Source organism: Myotis yumanensis, unplaced genomic scaffold (genome assembly GCF_028538775.1).
Source record: "Myotis yumanensis isolate MYYU_CA2020_CCGP unplaced genomic scaffold, mMyoYum1.0.hap1 SCAF_3, whole genome shotgun sequence".
NCBI lineage: Eukaryota > Metazoa > Chordata > Mammalia > Chiroptera > Vespertilionidae > Myotis > Myotis yumanensis.
This window is the reverse complement of record NW_027223754.1, coordinates 182,933,435-182,948,519: the sequence shown is the minus strand read 5'-3', so window position 1 is coordinate 182,948,519 and position 15,085 is coordinate 182,933,435. Positions and strand designations below refer to the sequence as shown.

The following is a 15,085-nucleotide window of genomic DNA, read 5'->3' as shown; positions in this document are numbered from 1 at the left end:
AACGCATTTAAAAATGCAGCGAAGAACTTAGGATTTCCACAGTCCTAAAGAAGAGGTTTCAAAATCAGCTGACCAAAGTCCCCGATTATAAACAGGCTGTTCAACTCGCTGTGGGCCAACTGGCATCCAAGACCGGTCACGGGTTCCCAGGCACAGAAGATATGCTGAGCCTAGTCAACAATGGGAAAACACTCAGTTGGGTTCCCAGAACCAGCACACAATGGGAAAAAGCACTGGCCTCCTCTGTGGACCGCTCATCTCTGTAGGACCCACAAATCAACCACGGAAACTCATTCTAGAGAAGCAAGTTTTGTAAGCTGATTCCATTTGGCCTATGGCTTGGAAAAGCTGGAGCTGAGCCCTGAAAACACACTGGTCTTTATCAAACTGGCAAATGCCTTTTCCCTGGGACATGGGGACGAGAGAGTGCTATGCAGAAATGCACAGGGAATATTATCCACCCTCAAAATTACCAGGATTTACTAACAGCAGGATTGTATACTATGAACTCAAGGACACCCACAGATTTTTGTCTGTTTTTTGTTTTCCATATCAATTCTTAACATCCTTTTGGTGTAGCCTCCTGATTTCAGAGGAGTTATTTGGTATAGCTTATCAACTATTTTCTATCTTCACCTGCAGCAGCACAAAATCAAATTTCAATTTAAAATGCAACCATGAGAGGGACAGTTATTAAATGGAGAAAATGAAAATAAGGACCAAAATAGCAGACTCTGGCCATTTATCAATTTTATTGTTTGAACGAGCTTCCCTTCCAGAGCACAGCCTAATTTGGAAGCGGTGCTACAAAAATCAGTCAGTGATCTGTACAAGTGTTGTAGAAGGCAGAACAATAAGGAAAAAAATGACGGCAGATGAGGCCTGAGAGCCGGAATTTTAAACCCAGCTCCAGAATTGGTTACTAATGGCATATCTTACAGGATGGGATTGAAATCATGTTAGGATACTGTTGTAACCAATCAGGACTTGTTTTAGAATAAATAAGTTATTTTAAAGTTATTTGGTATTGATGTTGTTAAGCCAACATAAACTATTGCCTAAAATTCAAGATTGTGATATTTTAAATATTAAATATTTGTTTTCTTAGTAATACACAGACTTTGGGAAAATTTGCTCATTTTAAAAGACCTTACAAAAGATGTTCTACATTGCTATCAATGGAAACACCATGCCTTGTCTATTTAAGACCTCAATTTCCAATATTCCTTAATTTTGCAATATCTTGGCATTTTTTTCAAAGGCCTAATATAAATAAAATAACTTTTTTATGAAACATGCTGATGTTTTATAAAGTTTATAGGACCTTATAGCAAAAAGAAAATATGATTTGAAGACTGCCTTGTGTACAGTGAGGATTCATATATGGTAGACTATGGCACATACAGTGTCATATAGCATATATGGTTTGATAACATATTTATTATATAATACAAGTAAAAATGGTTGGGAAATAATCATTATCATATCACATCTATTTTTATAGTTTTGCATTGCGAAAAATTGTGAGTCTGAGACAAAGTGTACACTGGTTAGAAATACAAAAGCATATCTCTTATATAAAAGGCCGGTGGCCATAACGCCGTCACGCCGTCATGACCAAATGCACAGCGGCTCTTGCGGCAGACAGGGTGGGGTGCGAGCTACTAGCGGCAGAGAGCTAAGAGTGGTGGAGGGTGGGGCAGTGCTACTAACGGCAATGGGCGGGGTGGCCAGCTGAGGCAAGCCGAAGTGAGCAACTTGCACACGATTTCATGCGCACTGGGCCTCTAGTTTAAAATGAACATAATACTGAGTAGTTTTATCAAGCCTTTCCATTTGCAGAGACTGTGAGCCTAGGATTTATTTTTTTTGAGATTATGAGGTGATGTGTTAATGTTGGTGAAAACATAAGCTGATCCAGCTTCACTGGAAAACATGACGATACTCATAAAAAAATCTTAAAATATGTACACCTTTGACCTACTACTCTTTCAATGGAAAACAACATAGCTGCATTCATCAAGGACCTTAAAAGTGTACATGCTATTAGATCTAGTATTCCGAATTGTAGAAATCTAACTTAAGAAAATAATCAGACAAAAGTTTAAAGGTAAATAAAGATATTTACTTCAATGTTATAAATATTATTTATATTAGGGAGAGAACAAAATATTCTAAATGTCCAATAAAAAGGTAGTCATGAAATAAATTATAACACTTCCAAACAATGGAATAACACATAATCAGTAAACATCATGTGTTATGACCTAAATGAGGGAGAAAATAATAAAAACAGTAAGTAAAACAGGAGTCAAAAGCTACACTTTTTAAAGAGTGGTGAGAGTGGACATCCTTGCTTTGTTCCTGATCTTGGAGAAAAAGCTTTCAGTTTTTCATCATTGAGTATGATGTTAGTTAAGGGTTTATTATCATAGATGGCCTTCAATATGTTGAGGTACTGTCCTTTTATTCCAATTTTATTGAGTGGTTTAATCATAAATGAATGTTGTATCTTATCAAATGTTTTTTTTCTGCATCTATTGATAAGATCATATGGTTTTTATATTTTCTTTTATTAATGTGGTATATTACATTGATTGATTTCCATATGTTGAACCATCCTTGTGCCCTGGAATGAACCCCCTTGATTATGATGTATTATTTTTTGGATGTACTATTTTATTCAATTTGCTAGTATTTTGTTTAGAATTTTTGCATCTGTATTTACCAGAGATATTGTTCTGTAGCTTTCTTTCTTTGTGTTATCTTTGCCAGGTTATGTATCAGGGTTATATTGGCCTTACAGAATGTGTTAGGAAGTATTGCCTCTTCATCAATTTTTTGGAAGAGTGTGAGAAGGGTAGGTTTTAAATCTTCTTTGAATGTTTGGTAGAATTCACTGGTGAAACCTTGTGGTCCTAGACTTTTGTTTTTTGGGAGGTTTGGGAAGTTTGTTTCAATTTTCTCACTGCTGATTGGTCTGTTTAGATTTTCCAATTCTTCATTATTTTGTCTAGGAAGGTTATATTTCTAGGAACTTATCCATTTCTTCTAGGTGATTGAATTCGGTGGCAAAAAGTTTTTCATACTATTCTAGTATGATCCTTTGTATATCTATGATGTCTGTGGTGACTTCTCTCTCATTTCTGATTTTGTTTACAAAATCAGGGGTATTCAGCCATATGATAGGATGAAATAGTGCCATATGCAACAACACAGATGGACCACGAGAACATTATGCTAAATAAGTCAGTCAGAAAAAAACTAAGAGCCATATGATTTCACTCATATGTGGGATATAAAACTGAAACTTGTGAACACAAACAGCAGTGTGGTGGTTGCCAGAGGGAATGGGGTGGGGGGAGAAAGGAGTCCTAATATAAGGTGAGAGGAGATTTGACTTTGGGTGGTGGGCACATAGTGCAATATACAGATTGTCTAACATAGAAACCCACACCTGAAACCTATATGTTCATGTTGACCAGTGTCACCCAATTAATTTAATACATAAATATTTTAAAAATAAAAAAGATTTTTACATTGATTTTTAGACAGAGAGGAAGGGAGAGGGGGAGAGAGAAAGAGACACATCAAAGTGAGAGCGAAATATCAATTGGCTGCCTCCTGCATGCCCCCTACTGGGGATCGAGCTTGACATGTGCCCTAACAGGGAATCAAACCAGCAACCTTTTGGTGCACGGGACGATGCCCAACCACCTGAGCCACACTGGCCAGGGTTGGAATAATTATTACATTAAGTACTGGAAGGTAGCATATCAAAATTTTGACAATAGCTATCTCTGGACAGTGATTTTACTGTTGTATTTATACTGTCTCAAATTTACTACCATGAGTATATATATTTTTTTATAACCAAGCAAAGAATTCCAGACATTGCAATGCATACCTTATGATGGCTTTCACTGCAAATCTGACCACTGTGGAGAGCAGGAACAATGGAGTGACCAGGATATGAAAGAGAGACAGTGAAGCAAAGGCCTCTGCAGGTTGTAGAAGTTTATTGCTGGTGTATGCGTGGGTCACAAATGTCTGTGAAAGAAGGGATTTCTTTAGAGAAAGCTGAAGAAGGTTTCACAAATGCTTACATTCAGTTTCACAAACCTAACCTATTCTGCTATGCCAGTATGTCTATTGCAACTATGAAAACAATTACTTCATCCAAATTACTCCTTAAGAAAAATAATAGTTGTTATTGGTAGAACACTAATGGCTTTCATTCATTCTAACAGCAACCCTGTGAGAAGGGTAAAACAGATTCTGTTTACAGATTAGATAACTGACTTCTGTTAAGTTAATGAGTTGGGAGAAGAACAGTGAGGAGAAACCAGGGCTCTTAACAACCATCCAGGATCTTTGCAACCAACACTAAATTTTCTAGGAGAAGAAGAGAACATCCCAGGGTTTTCAGGTCCTTATTGTGGACTTTTACTAAAACTGCCAACATTAGTGTCCAATGTAGGCACATTTACATTTCTAAACAGGATCCTAGCTCCCGGGTTTGTAATTTAATTTTGAAATATAATGGAATTATTTGACATTTTCTGGTTGTTGAACTAACACCATCCTGCTATAAGAATGTCCAGAAACCAGCTCAGGGAGATCAGAACAGTTAGTTCTCATACTGATAAAATTGCTCCCAGAGCTCATTTGGCAATGTCCCGGGATATTTTTGATTGTCAGGACTTGGGTGTGGAGGATTCTAATGGCAATTAGATAGAAGCCACGAATGCTGCTAAACATCCTTAAATGGGCCCTTACAACAAAGAATGATGTGAGCCGAAATGTCATTAGTGTCACAGTTGAGAAACCTTGGATTAGAACTATTGCAATGGAGACGGCAAATAAAATAACTGGTATAGGTGAGGTAATATTAATTCCCACCCACACATTCTTGTTTATAAATCATTTCTAAACACTGACTTTGCTCCATGTTTAAAAGGAAGAAAAAGTGTCTTACAGCAAGAACAGCTGCTATAGGAATTGCTGCATTCATGAAGACTGTGGAAAGAAATAAAATACATTAGATTCATTGAACTGTGAAACATTTTCAGTAAGCTTAATTAATAATCTATTATCACTTTAACTTTCCTTAAAGACAAAAAGGAAAAATTCATTAAATAACATCTTGTCTGGAGTCCACAAACATTTTCCAATTGGTATTTCCTTTTTTGCAGTTGTATGAGTTCCTACACATTACTCTTAACCAGGAAATGTTTTCTTTTGTTATTGAAAATTTATTTTTTGTGAAATGTTACAAACAGAAAAATTCATAAAAATAATCCTTTAATGATGCAAATTATTAGAATTTAATAAATGTGATAATATTTACAAACAATATTTTGTTTGTTCTCCAAAACTAACATAAATATGTGAAAATTGGGTTATTATACAGATTAAAAACAAGAATTTGACATCACTCCAAGTTCTCCAGCAGTGATATTAATTTTCACTCATAGACCTTTTGCTTAAATTAACTTCATATCCTAGACTCCCTGCTTGTTTAAATATCTCTTCAGGAATATATTGTACTATCATTTGATAAGCATGATATACATAACTAAAACTAGGGAAATTCATATCTTAGGCTTAAATACTAGCATTTGGAAGTAGTAATAAAAATAAAAAGCCAAGTTAATGATTTATAATTATACTAGAGGCCCGGTGCATGAAAATTGTGCACTCGGGGGAGGAGGGTCCCTTACCCCAGCCTGTGCCCTCTCACAGTCCGGGAGCCCATGGGGGATGTCCCACTGATGGCTTAGGCCCTCTCCCCATGTGCCCAACTGCTTAAGCCAGGAATTGGACAGCCTTAGCGCTGCTGTGGAGGCAGGAGAGGCTCCCGCCACCACTGTTGCACTTGCCAGCAGTAAGCCCAGCTCAGGGCTTCTGGCTGAGCAGCACTCCCCTTGTGGGAGCGCACTGACCACCAGGGGGTAGCTCCTGTATTGAGTGTTTGCCCCCTGGTGGTCAGTGCACATCATGGTGACCAGTCGTTCTGCTGTTTGGTAGATTTGCATATTAGTCTTTTATTATATAGGATTTTCTATAAACTATAGCATTTTAAGGACTGAGGACCAAAAGATTAAATCAATTGTTAGAAACAGGCAATGGCAGAGCGTGAACTAGAACCTAGTATTCTTGGCACTCAGGAGAGTGTCCACCCAAAAATTATCATTGGCTCTCATGCTCTGATCTCATGAACCATCTTTACCACTGTACACAGAATCAGCTTGTGCTTTTGCAGGTCCACACATGACTTAGTTCAAGCTCTTAACTACCCAGAACATAGTACTTAACCAAATCATAAAACTTGGAAGTGGTCTAACTGGAACTTTCCACCACTGACTCATGAATTCCTACTCCCTATCATGAATGCATCATCATACATTTTTACCTACATGACTTATTTTTCTCTTCTATTATGATCTCTTCTGTCCCCTCTCTTTTTGTATCTGACTTTCAAAAACCAACTCAAATCTCATGTCTGGAGACAAATTGGGTTAACAACCCACCTCTGCTTTTTAGTAGCTAGATGATTTGGAGAAAGTTCAAGTTACCTAAGCTCTATTCAACTCAACCTTTAAACTTCTAAAGTGGAGTTAATAATGGAATCTAAATATTTGGCTGTTGTGATGATTAAATGAGATGATATATGCAAAGCCATGTATGGAAATAATTGGTTGAGTGTCTGAATATATTTTTGTTGTTGCTATTATTACTAGTAGTAGTGGTGATGGTGGTAGTGGTGGTGGTGGTGGTGGTGGTAATAGTTTCATCATCATCCTGATTATTATTTCTGGCTGCATCCATGCTCTTATGAGAATTTCAGTCCACTGCAGAGAGGAACGTATTGTGGGGGCTACCAGTTTAGAGTGCTATTATACACTAGAGGCCCAGTGCATGAAATTCATGCATGGAGGGGGGCCCTCAGTCCAGCCTGCACCCTCTTCAATCCAAGACCCCTCGGGGGATGTCTGACTGCCGGTTTAGGGCCTAAACCGGCAGTCAGACATCCCTCACAGTCCTGGACAGCTGGCTCCTAATCGCTAACCTGCCTGCCTGCCTCGTCGCCACTAACTGCCCCCCTGCCAGCCTAATCGCTCCCAACTGCCCCCCTGCCAACCTGGTTGCCCCTCATGGCCCCCCTGCCAGCCTGGCCACCCCACTCAGCCTGCTTGTTCAGTCATTTGGTCATCCCTCACTAACCCCCCTGCCAGCCTGGTTGCCCCACGCAGCCTGCTTATTCAGTCATTTGGTGGTCCCTCACTAGCACCCCTGCCTATCTGGTTGTAGGAAGTCATCTTGTGAGGGGGTGAGGGTTAATTTGCATATTATTATTATTATACTATATAATAATTATATAGTATGTAAGTGGATAATCAATCATTCTACCTTCTAGAATTTTGATATCACATTAGTAGCAGTACACAGCTGGAAGACAAATCTCATTCCCATTTCCTTTCTAAAGCATTTGGGCTAGAATAAATGAGCTACATATACCAAATATTTCCTCTAAATCCATTTCACAAAAGAAGTATTATAATCTTTAAAAAATAGTTTAGAATTCAAGAGGAAACCATATATAAAACTCCCAAACTTTAAGATGTTAAAATTCTTGGGAACAATAGAGATGAGCAAAGCTGACACACAAACCAAATCGAATATTAGTGGGAGTATTTTGGCTATGTTCATAAGAATTGTACTAACATAAACTCATTATTCTTGAGAGTACTCAGTGTCACTCCTTCACAAAAACAACAATATTTTGTAACAATTATTTTTTAAAAATTAGAGTTGAGAATGAAAGTATTCTATATTTAAAGGTTCTTGAAAATGTATTGAAAAAGATATATTGTTGATATAGTTTGGCTTCTTTCACTTGAAAATGTTGACTTTTTTCCTCCTCAATTTTCAAAAATGGCATTTCAAATATAATCGTTAAGAATATATAGTATCATAAGCTCCAAAGAGACAGGCAAGACAATCATAGGCAATTTTTAAAAGATCTTTGTGAATAAGAAAACAATAATAAATACAGTCAAATGAATTCATATACATAAATTTTTACTGAAAATACAATCCATCCCAATGTAACTGATAAGAGGGTTTCAATGACTTTTACTACTACCAACACCATCCTCATTTTACAGATGAAGGATTTCAGGTGTAAAGTAATAAGGCAAAGGCCCATAACTTGTAAAGAATCGAATTCAGCCTTAGCTGGTTTGGCTCAGTGGATAGAGCGTCGGCCTGCGGACTGGGGGATCCCAGGTTCAATTCCAGTCAGGGGCATGTACCTTGGTTGCAGGCACATTCCCAGTGGGGAGTGTGCAGGAGGCAGCTGATCGATGTTTCTCTCTCATCCGGTGTTTCTAACTCTCTATCCCTCTCCCTTCCTCTCTGTAAAAAATCAATAAAATATATTTTTAAAAAAAGAATCGAATTCAGGTCTATTTGACTGTAAGCCTGTGCTCTCCCTACTCTTTAATTTAAATTGCCTTATGTGGTCAGTGGCTATTGGACAGTACATATGTAGAAAATAAATGGGCATCCTCTGATGACTAGAATGTCTCAATGATCACAACCTAAATAAAATCGACCATGTGTACAACAGCAACTTACTAGAGAGTGATGTATAAAGGGCAAAGGTTTTGAGACTGGATAGTTCTTTCATTCTTGTTTCTTCTACACTTTTGCAAAAGATGTGCTCCCAGGCGTACAATTTAAGAAGTTTGATGCCTTTCAATATTTCATTTGTTTTCTTCAGCCTCTCAGTGGAATAATCCTATAAAACAAAAGAACACAATAAACAAACAAAAAACAAAAATGCAAGCTACACTCAAGTGAATCAGAGAAGCCATCCATGCCATGGGCAGGGATTACAGAGATTTTGATTGCTGCTTCGCTCTCCCACTAGTTATGGCTGTGAAATACCTGGGAGAAGTAAACTCTCTGTGCTTCAGACTCCAACTTTAAAATGAAGAGTTGAATGAGATGACCTCAAATTTCTTTCCACCTAAAAGCTTTTATATACCTTTTGGTTTGGTTTAAATAAAAGCAGCTTCTTAAGTTTGACATGATTTTCTTGAATGTCTACTGATAATATATACATAAATTTATGAAAGTGATAAAGAGACTTCCAATGGCTTCCTTTTAATATCTAAGTCATTTCATTATCCTCTCAGCACCCTGACTCACACTTAAGAGAAACAATGACTGTAAGAAAAGTTAGTTTGCTTCTCATTCGAGAATGTGAGGGTACAGAATTGTGTGTGTTCACATTGTGTCTTCATTAATACAATTATTGAAACCAAGCATATTATCTTTAACTTCAAGAGATTTCTACATATTTCTTCATAAGCTCCTGTTGAAGGCCTAAATTAGACTTACTGGTTACTAACAACTTGGACTAACTGTAGAGAAATTTGCAGCAGATACAAAAACCTCAATTTAGTCAACTGTTTCAACCTCCTCTATCATCAAATATTGGCTTACAATGACTTAGTAAGGCACAATGATCTGTGAACTATCAAAGGGTTTGTAAAGTGGCAAAAGGTAGCTGTAAGGAAGCAAAAGTAGCAAATAGCCTGGTTTTTATTCACCTTTTTGTCTCTTTGGGGGTCTTAAATGCCTATCCAATGACTGTGAGTGAGTGAATGAATAGAGTAGGAAAGGCTAAGTGAAAGATGTTTGAGGATGGTCATGTCTCCTCTGTGTGCCCTCTTCCACATCTTTCTGTATTCATGTCCTGAAGTTAAGAGGGTGGACCGCTCAGACAAAAATAATGAGTAACCTCATCAGGAGCAGCAGAAAAACAAGTGATAAAAATCACTTGTGTGACATGCAACTTGCTAGTCACAGTAGAAACACAACTTGGGAAACAATTCCATCAGTGGCATCATCCCTACATTTTATGCCTGATTTACAGATAGACAGTCTTGCTCATATTTAATCAAACTTTATTTCTAAACATGCTGTCAACAATTTTATTATTTGCAAATATTTCTTTAAAAGAAGCCAATTCTTACTGAAATAAAATGATTTCATGGCAAATGGAAGCCAGAAAGAGTCAATACTTTGGCTTTCGCTTGCTTGCTAAGTGGACCACAAACATATTCAGCCAGAGCAGCTGCCACTGAAAGATTTCAGTGTAACTCCATAGAGCATCACATGGTTTGATTCAACCCTATGGAAACTGGATTTCAGAAGCACTAGACCAACCCTTTACTTGTTTCTTGCTCCATTTCTCCCACATCAATGATTGACTTCCAATGGACTCAAAATACACTTGTGTATTCTCTAGGCAACTGATCTAGAAGAAGAGCTAAAGCCTCATCACCTCATGGCACTTAAAAACATCAGGAACTGTGATTCTGGTATTTTAAGTCTAAAACCATCAGGTCTTAAATTTCAATCCACTTTTAAAAATTATTTTGTAATACAGAAAATACGTAAAGAATTGAAATGAAATATAATGATTTCCAAAAAATCCTGAGTGGTATGTATTCATTTCCTGTATTTTAAAAATAACACAGTGTTAGATTTTCCTAATGAAGTTTCCAAAAGAGGTTACTTACAAGAGTGCTCTTTTGAGCCTCTGCCAACTTTGTAGCAATGAAGTACTGAATTGGCGCAAGGAGCACAATGACAGCTGCACCAACCAATGCGCTTAATCCAAGTAAATTATAGAGCAGAATCACTCCCATTATGATCTAGGAAAGAAACACAATGAAAAGGGGAAATGAATGGGGCGTGGGGACCACTGCATGAACGGAAATCTTTTTAAGTGAAAATATAATGTTTCTTAATTATTATATTTAGTTTATTTGGAAGTCAACTCGACTGTGACAACGGGTTTTACTATGATTTATTTGGGGAAAGCTAAATAGTAGGACTTTATTTTTAGTATGGTGATCTGTACAACCGGTGTCAAACCAATTTATTGCATGCAGTTGCGTAGCGGTCCCATGATGCTTCTGGCCTTCTAAAGCAGTCTTCAATTTTTTAAAAGAACATTGAAACTTTTCTCAAAAGTGTTGTCACTCACCATAAATTTGATATTCCAGAGTCTCTTGGGAATGCACTAGCTTTCCAAGGTGGGGAGGGAGGAAAGTAGGGGGTAGCATCATAAAATGTGAGTACATGTAATGAAAAGAAGCCCAGGTCTAACTAAAACTGAAGATGCTAAAGTTGGTGCCCCATCTTATCTCATGGCCCTTTTAAAGTTTATTTCCCAAAAACCAGAGCAGACCCACTTAGCCTATTCTCTCTGGTGTGTCACTTTCCTCTTCTTCCTTATTTTTTCTTGAAAATATTTTTTTCCCAGTAGTTCAGTTTATCACAGTTCAAAATGTCCAACTAATGGACTGTATCCACGCAGTCAAAGCATTTAACCCATCCTGTATGCCAATGATAACAGCTTATTGTGGCCTTCTAGAAGCAATGGAACATTGCTTGACCAATTAGGCTCTTTGGGAATTCCAATCAAAACAAAAATTTCAGAGGCAGCCTGGAATTTTTAGTGCACTGAATTATGCCACGTAGGCAGCTGACCTATGTATAAATACATCTTGATGAGATGAGACAAAGCATATTTTAAATCTTACTTTGTGCCAAACACTGTGCATGTATGATATACACTTTTATTTTACTTGGATTCCCATTAAAAATAAAAAATCAAACAATGAATATAAAAACTACCCTATCTTCTTTATAATTTTATGTACTTTAATAAAATGGAGGTATACAGGGACATAGATGACAGACTGCATTGAGTAAGATCTATAGTTTAAGCTCTGTCTACAGGATACAAACTTGAGATAATTAAAAATATTCAGTGTCACATAGAAGATAAAAACGGAATACATTTCTTTTGCCATTTTTACCCCCAAAGCACCCCTGTATCTTTACTAACATGCTTTGTGCCAATCACTGTTTTCCATCAGAAATAGCAAAATAGCCCTATGCTTGTTGGTATTGAGTACTTTTTACATTTTGACATTTTATAACACACCAGCTTTTGAAACTACACAATGAACTTAAGTAATTGTTCTAGTTTAGAAATGCTGTAAGAGAGTTTGTCAAAATGAAAGGGATCAAGTCCTGGCTCTGGGATTTGCATAAACTTATGCAGTAAGAACTGTTACTGAGGGCCCATAAAATGTTAGGCACTGTGCTAAATGCTTTATACATTTTAACTTAGTTAGTCTTGACAATTCCAACAACTGTACGAGGCAGATGCTATTATCATTCACATTTTACAGTTAAGAAAACTAGTATTTTGAGGTGTTAAACGCTTGTGCAAAAATGGGGCTTTGGCAGATATTTGAACTCAAGCAATATAATTCCGAACCCCTTTTTCTTAACCTATGGCATAGCATTTCTGAGTCTCGGCTTCCTTCCTAGAGGAAAGGTATAACATTAGCACATTCAAAAAGCTTACCCTCTGCTGAGATTAGTATCTTACACTCGTTTTGCTTTACTTCCTCTGCAAATGAGAATCTTACTTATATTGATCTACCTGAACAGGCATAGCCCATAGATTGGGACACAGGAACAAGAACCACATGAGTTGATTGGTTTCAATGGCAACCAAGTTATTGATCTGTCCCAGGGTCATCTCACCCATGGATAAATTAGATGTAGAGAGCCTAAGGATTTTATTGTATATCATGGCCTGAAAAAAAAAAAAGAAAATGTACATGAAGCTCTACATTTAGTACTCAACATTATGCTCTTTTTTTTTTATTATTTAAACATAACATTTAAAAAAATTTTAAGGGAAAATAAAACCCTATATTGCCATCTTAAGTCAACTATTATTTTCATTTTATTATAGTTACTTTTAGTCCTCAACTAAAGACAAACTTCAACTAAAGACAAACTTATTTTTTCTAGTGATGTAATCAAAACATATATTCAAATTTAAACATAAGGACTAGAACAGATAGAAGCATAGATCAGTAAATGTAAAATTCCAAAATATCTTTTTTATATATTATTATAAAAGTTATTTTTAACTCAATGGGTTTATTAATTAGCTCTAGTTTCTTTTATTAAGTAGGTCCTAGAAGTGTTGATATTACAACATCAAAGTGAAGATGACATGCAAACACAAAACTGAAACCACTACCCTTCCTGTCACTGGATGGCATGTGGCATTTTAAAGAACCAGAGATCATTCGAAGCTTGTACGTACCAGCAGAGCTCCACGGAGGTTAATGCCGGTCTCTATGGTTACATAGTAGGAAGCCTGCAAAAATGTCCTTTGCAGAATAAGGGCCAAGAAAAGAAGGACTGCTAGAACATAAGCATTTTCAAGAAAATCCTTTGATGAGATGGATTTTAAATACTTGTCCTAGAAGAAAAAAGACATAAATTAAAATGAGTCTTTTCATATACCAGTTCTACAGTTTGCATTTATTAAATGATTCTTTTTAATATAAAAATTCAAAATCCTTATAATACAGCAGTGAAATGAGTCTCAAAAGAAAATTTGGGGTTTTCTTCACCACATCCACAAAAACAAATGTAAATCATCTCAATGCATAAGATCCCAAATGGATCACTATGATAGCTGGAAATGCCTGACTGTAGAAAAAAAATACATTTTTATTTTTTAAAAATTTGAAGACATTTTCTGAAAAGATATATTCTACATTGGTAAAATGGGAAGTAACGAATGAAGATGGATGTTAATTGAGACTGTAACTTAGAAGTAAAAACACAAAACTGATGGTCAGCAAGTCCAATGGAACAAAAATACAATTTCTGCATCCTTATCCTATATAATAAAGCGGTAATATGTAAATTGACCATCACGCCCTCACACAAGATGGCTGCCCCCATGTGGTCAAAGATGGCCACCACAAGATGGCCGGCAGGGGAGGGCAGTTGTGGGCAATCAGGCTAGCAAGGGAGGGCAACTAGGGGTGGCCGGGCCAGCAGGGGAGGGCAGTTGGGGGCAACCAGACCAGCAGGGGAGGGCAATTAGGGGTGACCAGGCCAGCAGGGGAGGGCAGTTGGGGGTGACTGGGCCAGCAGGGGAGCAGTTAGGCATCAATCAGGCTGCAAGGGAGTGGTTAGGGGGTGATCAGGTTGGCAGGCAGAAGTGGTTAGGGGCAATCAGGCAGGCAGCCAGGTGAGCAGTTGGGAACCAGCAGTCCTGGATTGAGAGAGGGATGTCTGACTGCTGGTTTAGGCCTGATCCCTGTTGGTTGGTTGGACATCCCCTGAGGGGTCCCAGATTGGAGAGGGTGCAGGCTGGGTTGAGGGACACTCCCTCCATTGCATGAATTTTGTGCACTGGGCCTCTAGTCCTATATAATAAAAGGCTGATGTGCAAATTGTCTCTTCAACCAGTAGTTTGACCAGGGGACAGGGCCGGCCAGCCAACCTCTGCAGCCTCTCATCAAGCTTATCCCACCCATGCACGAATTTGTGCACCAGGCCTCTAGTGCTATATAATAGAGAGATAATATGCAAATGGTCATCACACTCTCACGCCATCACACCATAATAGCTTAGACACTCAACACTGGGGAGAGATGAATGGGGACCAGCCAGGAACAAATGAGCTAGCAAGAGAGGAATGGGGACCAGCCAGGCTGCAGCCTGGGAGAGGGACAAGCTGCCCACCCTGTGGTCGTGGGCGCCAATGGCTGGGCTGTGGTCTGGGAGAGAGACAAGCCGCCCACCCCGTGATACCAAGTGCCAGTGGCTGCGCCTGCACCTGTGGCCCTGGAGAGGGACAAGCTACACACCCCGTGGTCCCGGGTACCAGCAGCTGTGCCTATAGCCCAGGAGAGGGACAAGCTGCCTGCCCTGCAGTCCTGGCCACCAGCACCTGTGGCTTCGGCCTGGGAGAGGGACAAGCTGCCTGCCCTGCAGTCCCAAGCGCTTGCGGCCCAGGTGAAGCCGTCTGCCCACAGTCCCCTGTGGCTGCAGCCAGCCCAGGCAAAGCCGGTCCAGGTCTTAGGTGCCCTTGGCTGGCCAGAGAGAGGGAAGCCTGGGTCTCAGGTGCCTGCAACTGAGAATGGGGAATCCTGGGTCCCAAGTGTGGAGT

At 38.5% G+C, this 15,085-nt stretch overlaps 1 protein-coding gene across 6 annotated transcripts in view; it reads right to left on the bottom strand.

Moving 5' to 3' along the window:
- ABCC9 (ATP binding cassette subfamily C member 9) overlaps positions 1-15,085 on the bottom strand; it is a 124,056-nt gene that overhangs the window by 73,627 nt on the left and 35,344 nt on the right. For all 6 annotated transcript variants that reach the window (XM_070410584.1, XM_070410588.1, XM_070410582.1 and 3 more), the window contains exons 9-14: positions 13,220-13,378; positions 12,542-12,697; positions 10,599-10,733; positions 8,644-8,806; positions 4,979-5,019; positions 3,908-4,050 (exon numbers count right to left, since the gene is read on the bottom strand). In XM_070410584.1, coding sequence (XP_070266685.1) covers positions 3,908-4,050; positions 4,979-5,019; positions 8,644-8,806; positions 10,599-10,733; positions 12,542-12,697; positions 13,220-13,378 — 797 coding nt within the window. The remainder of the gene's footprint in view (positions 1-3,907; positions 4,051-4,978; positions 5,020-8,643; positions 8,807-10,598; positions 10,734-12,541; positions 12,698-13,219; positions 13,379-15,085) is intronic.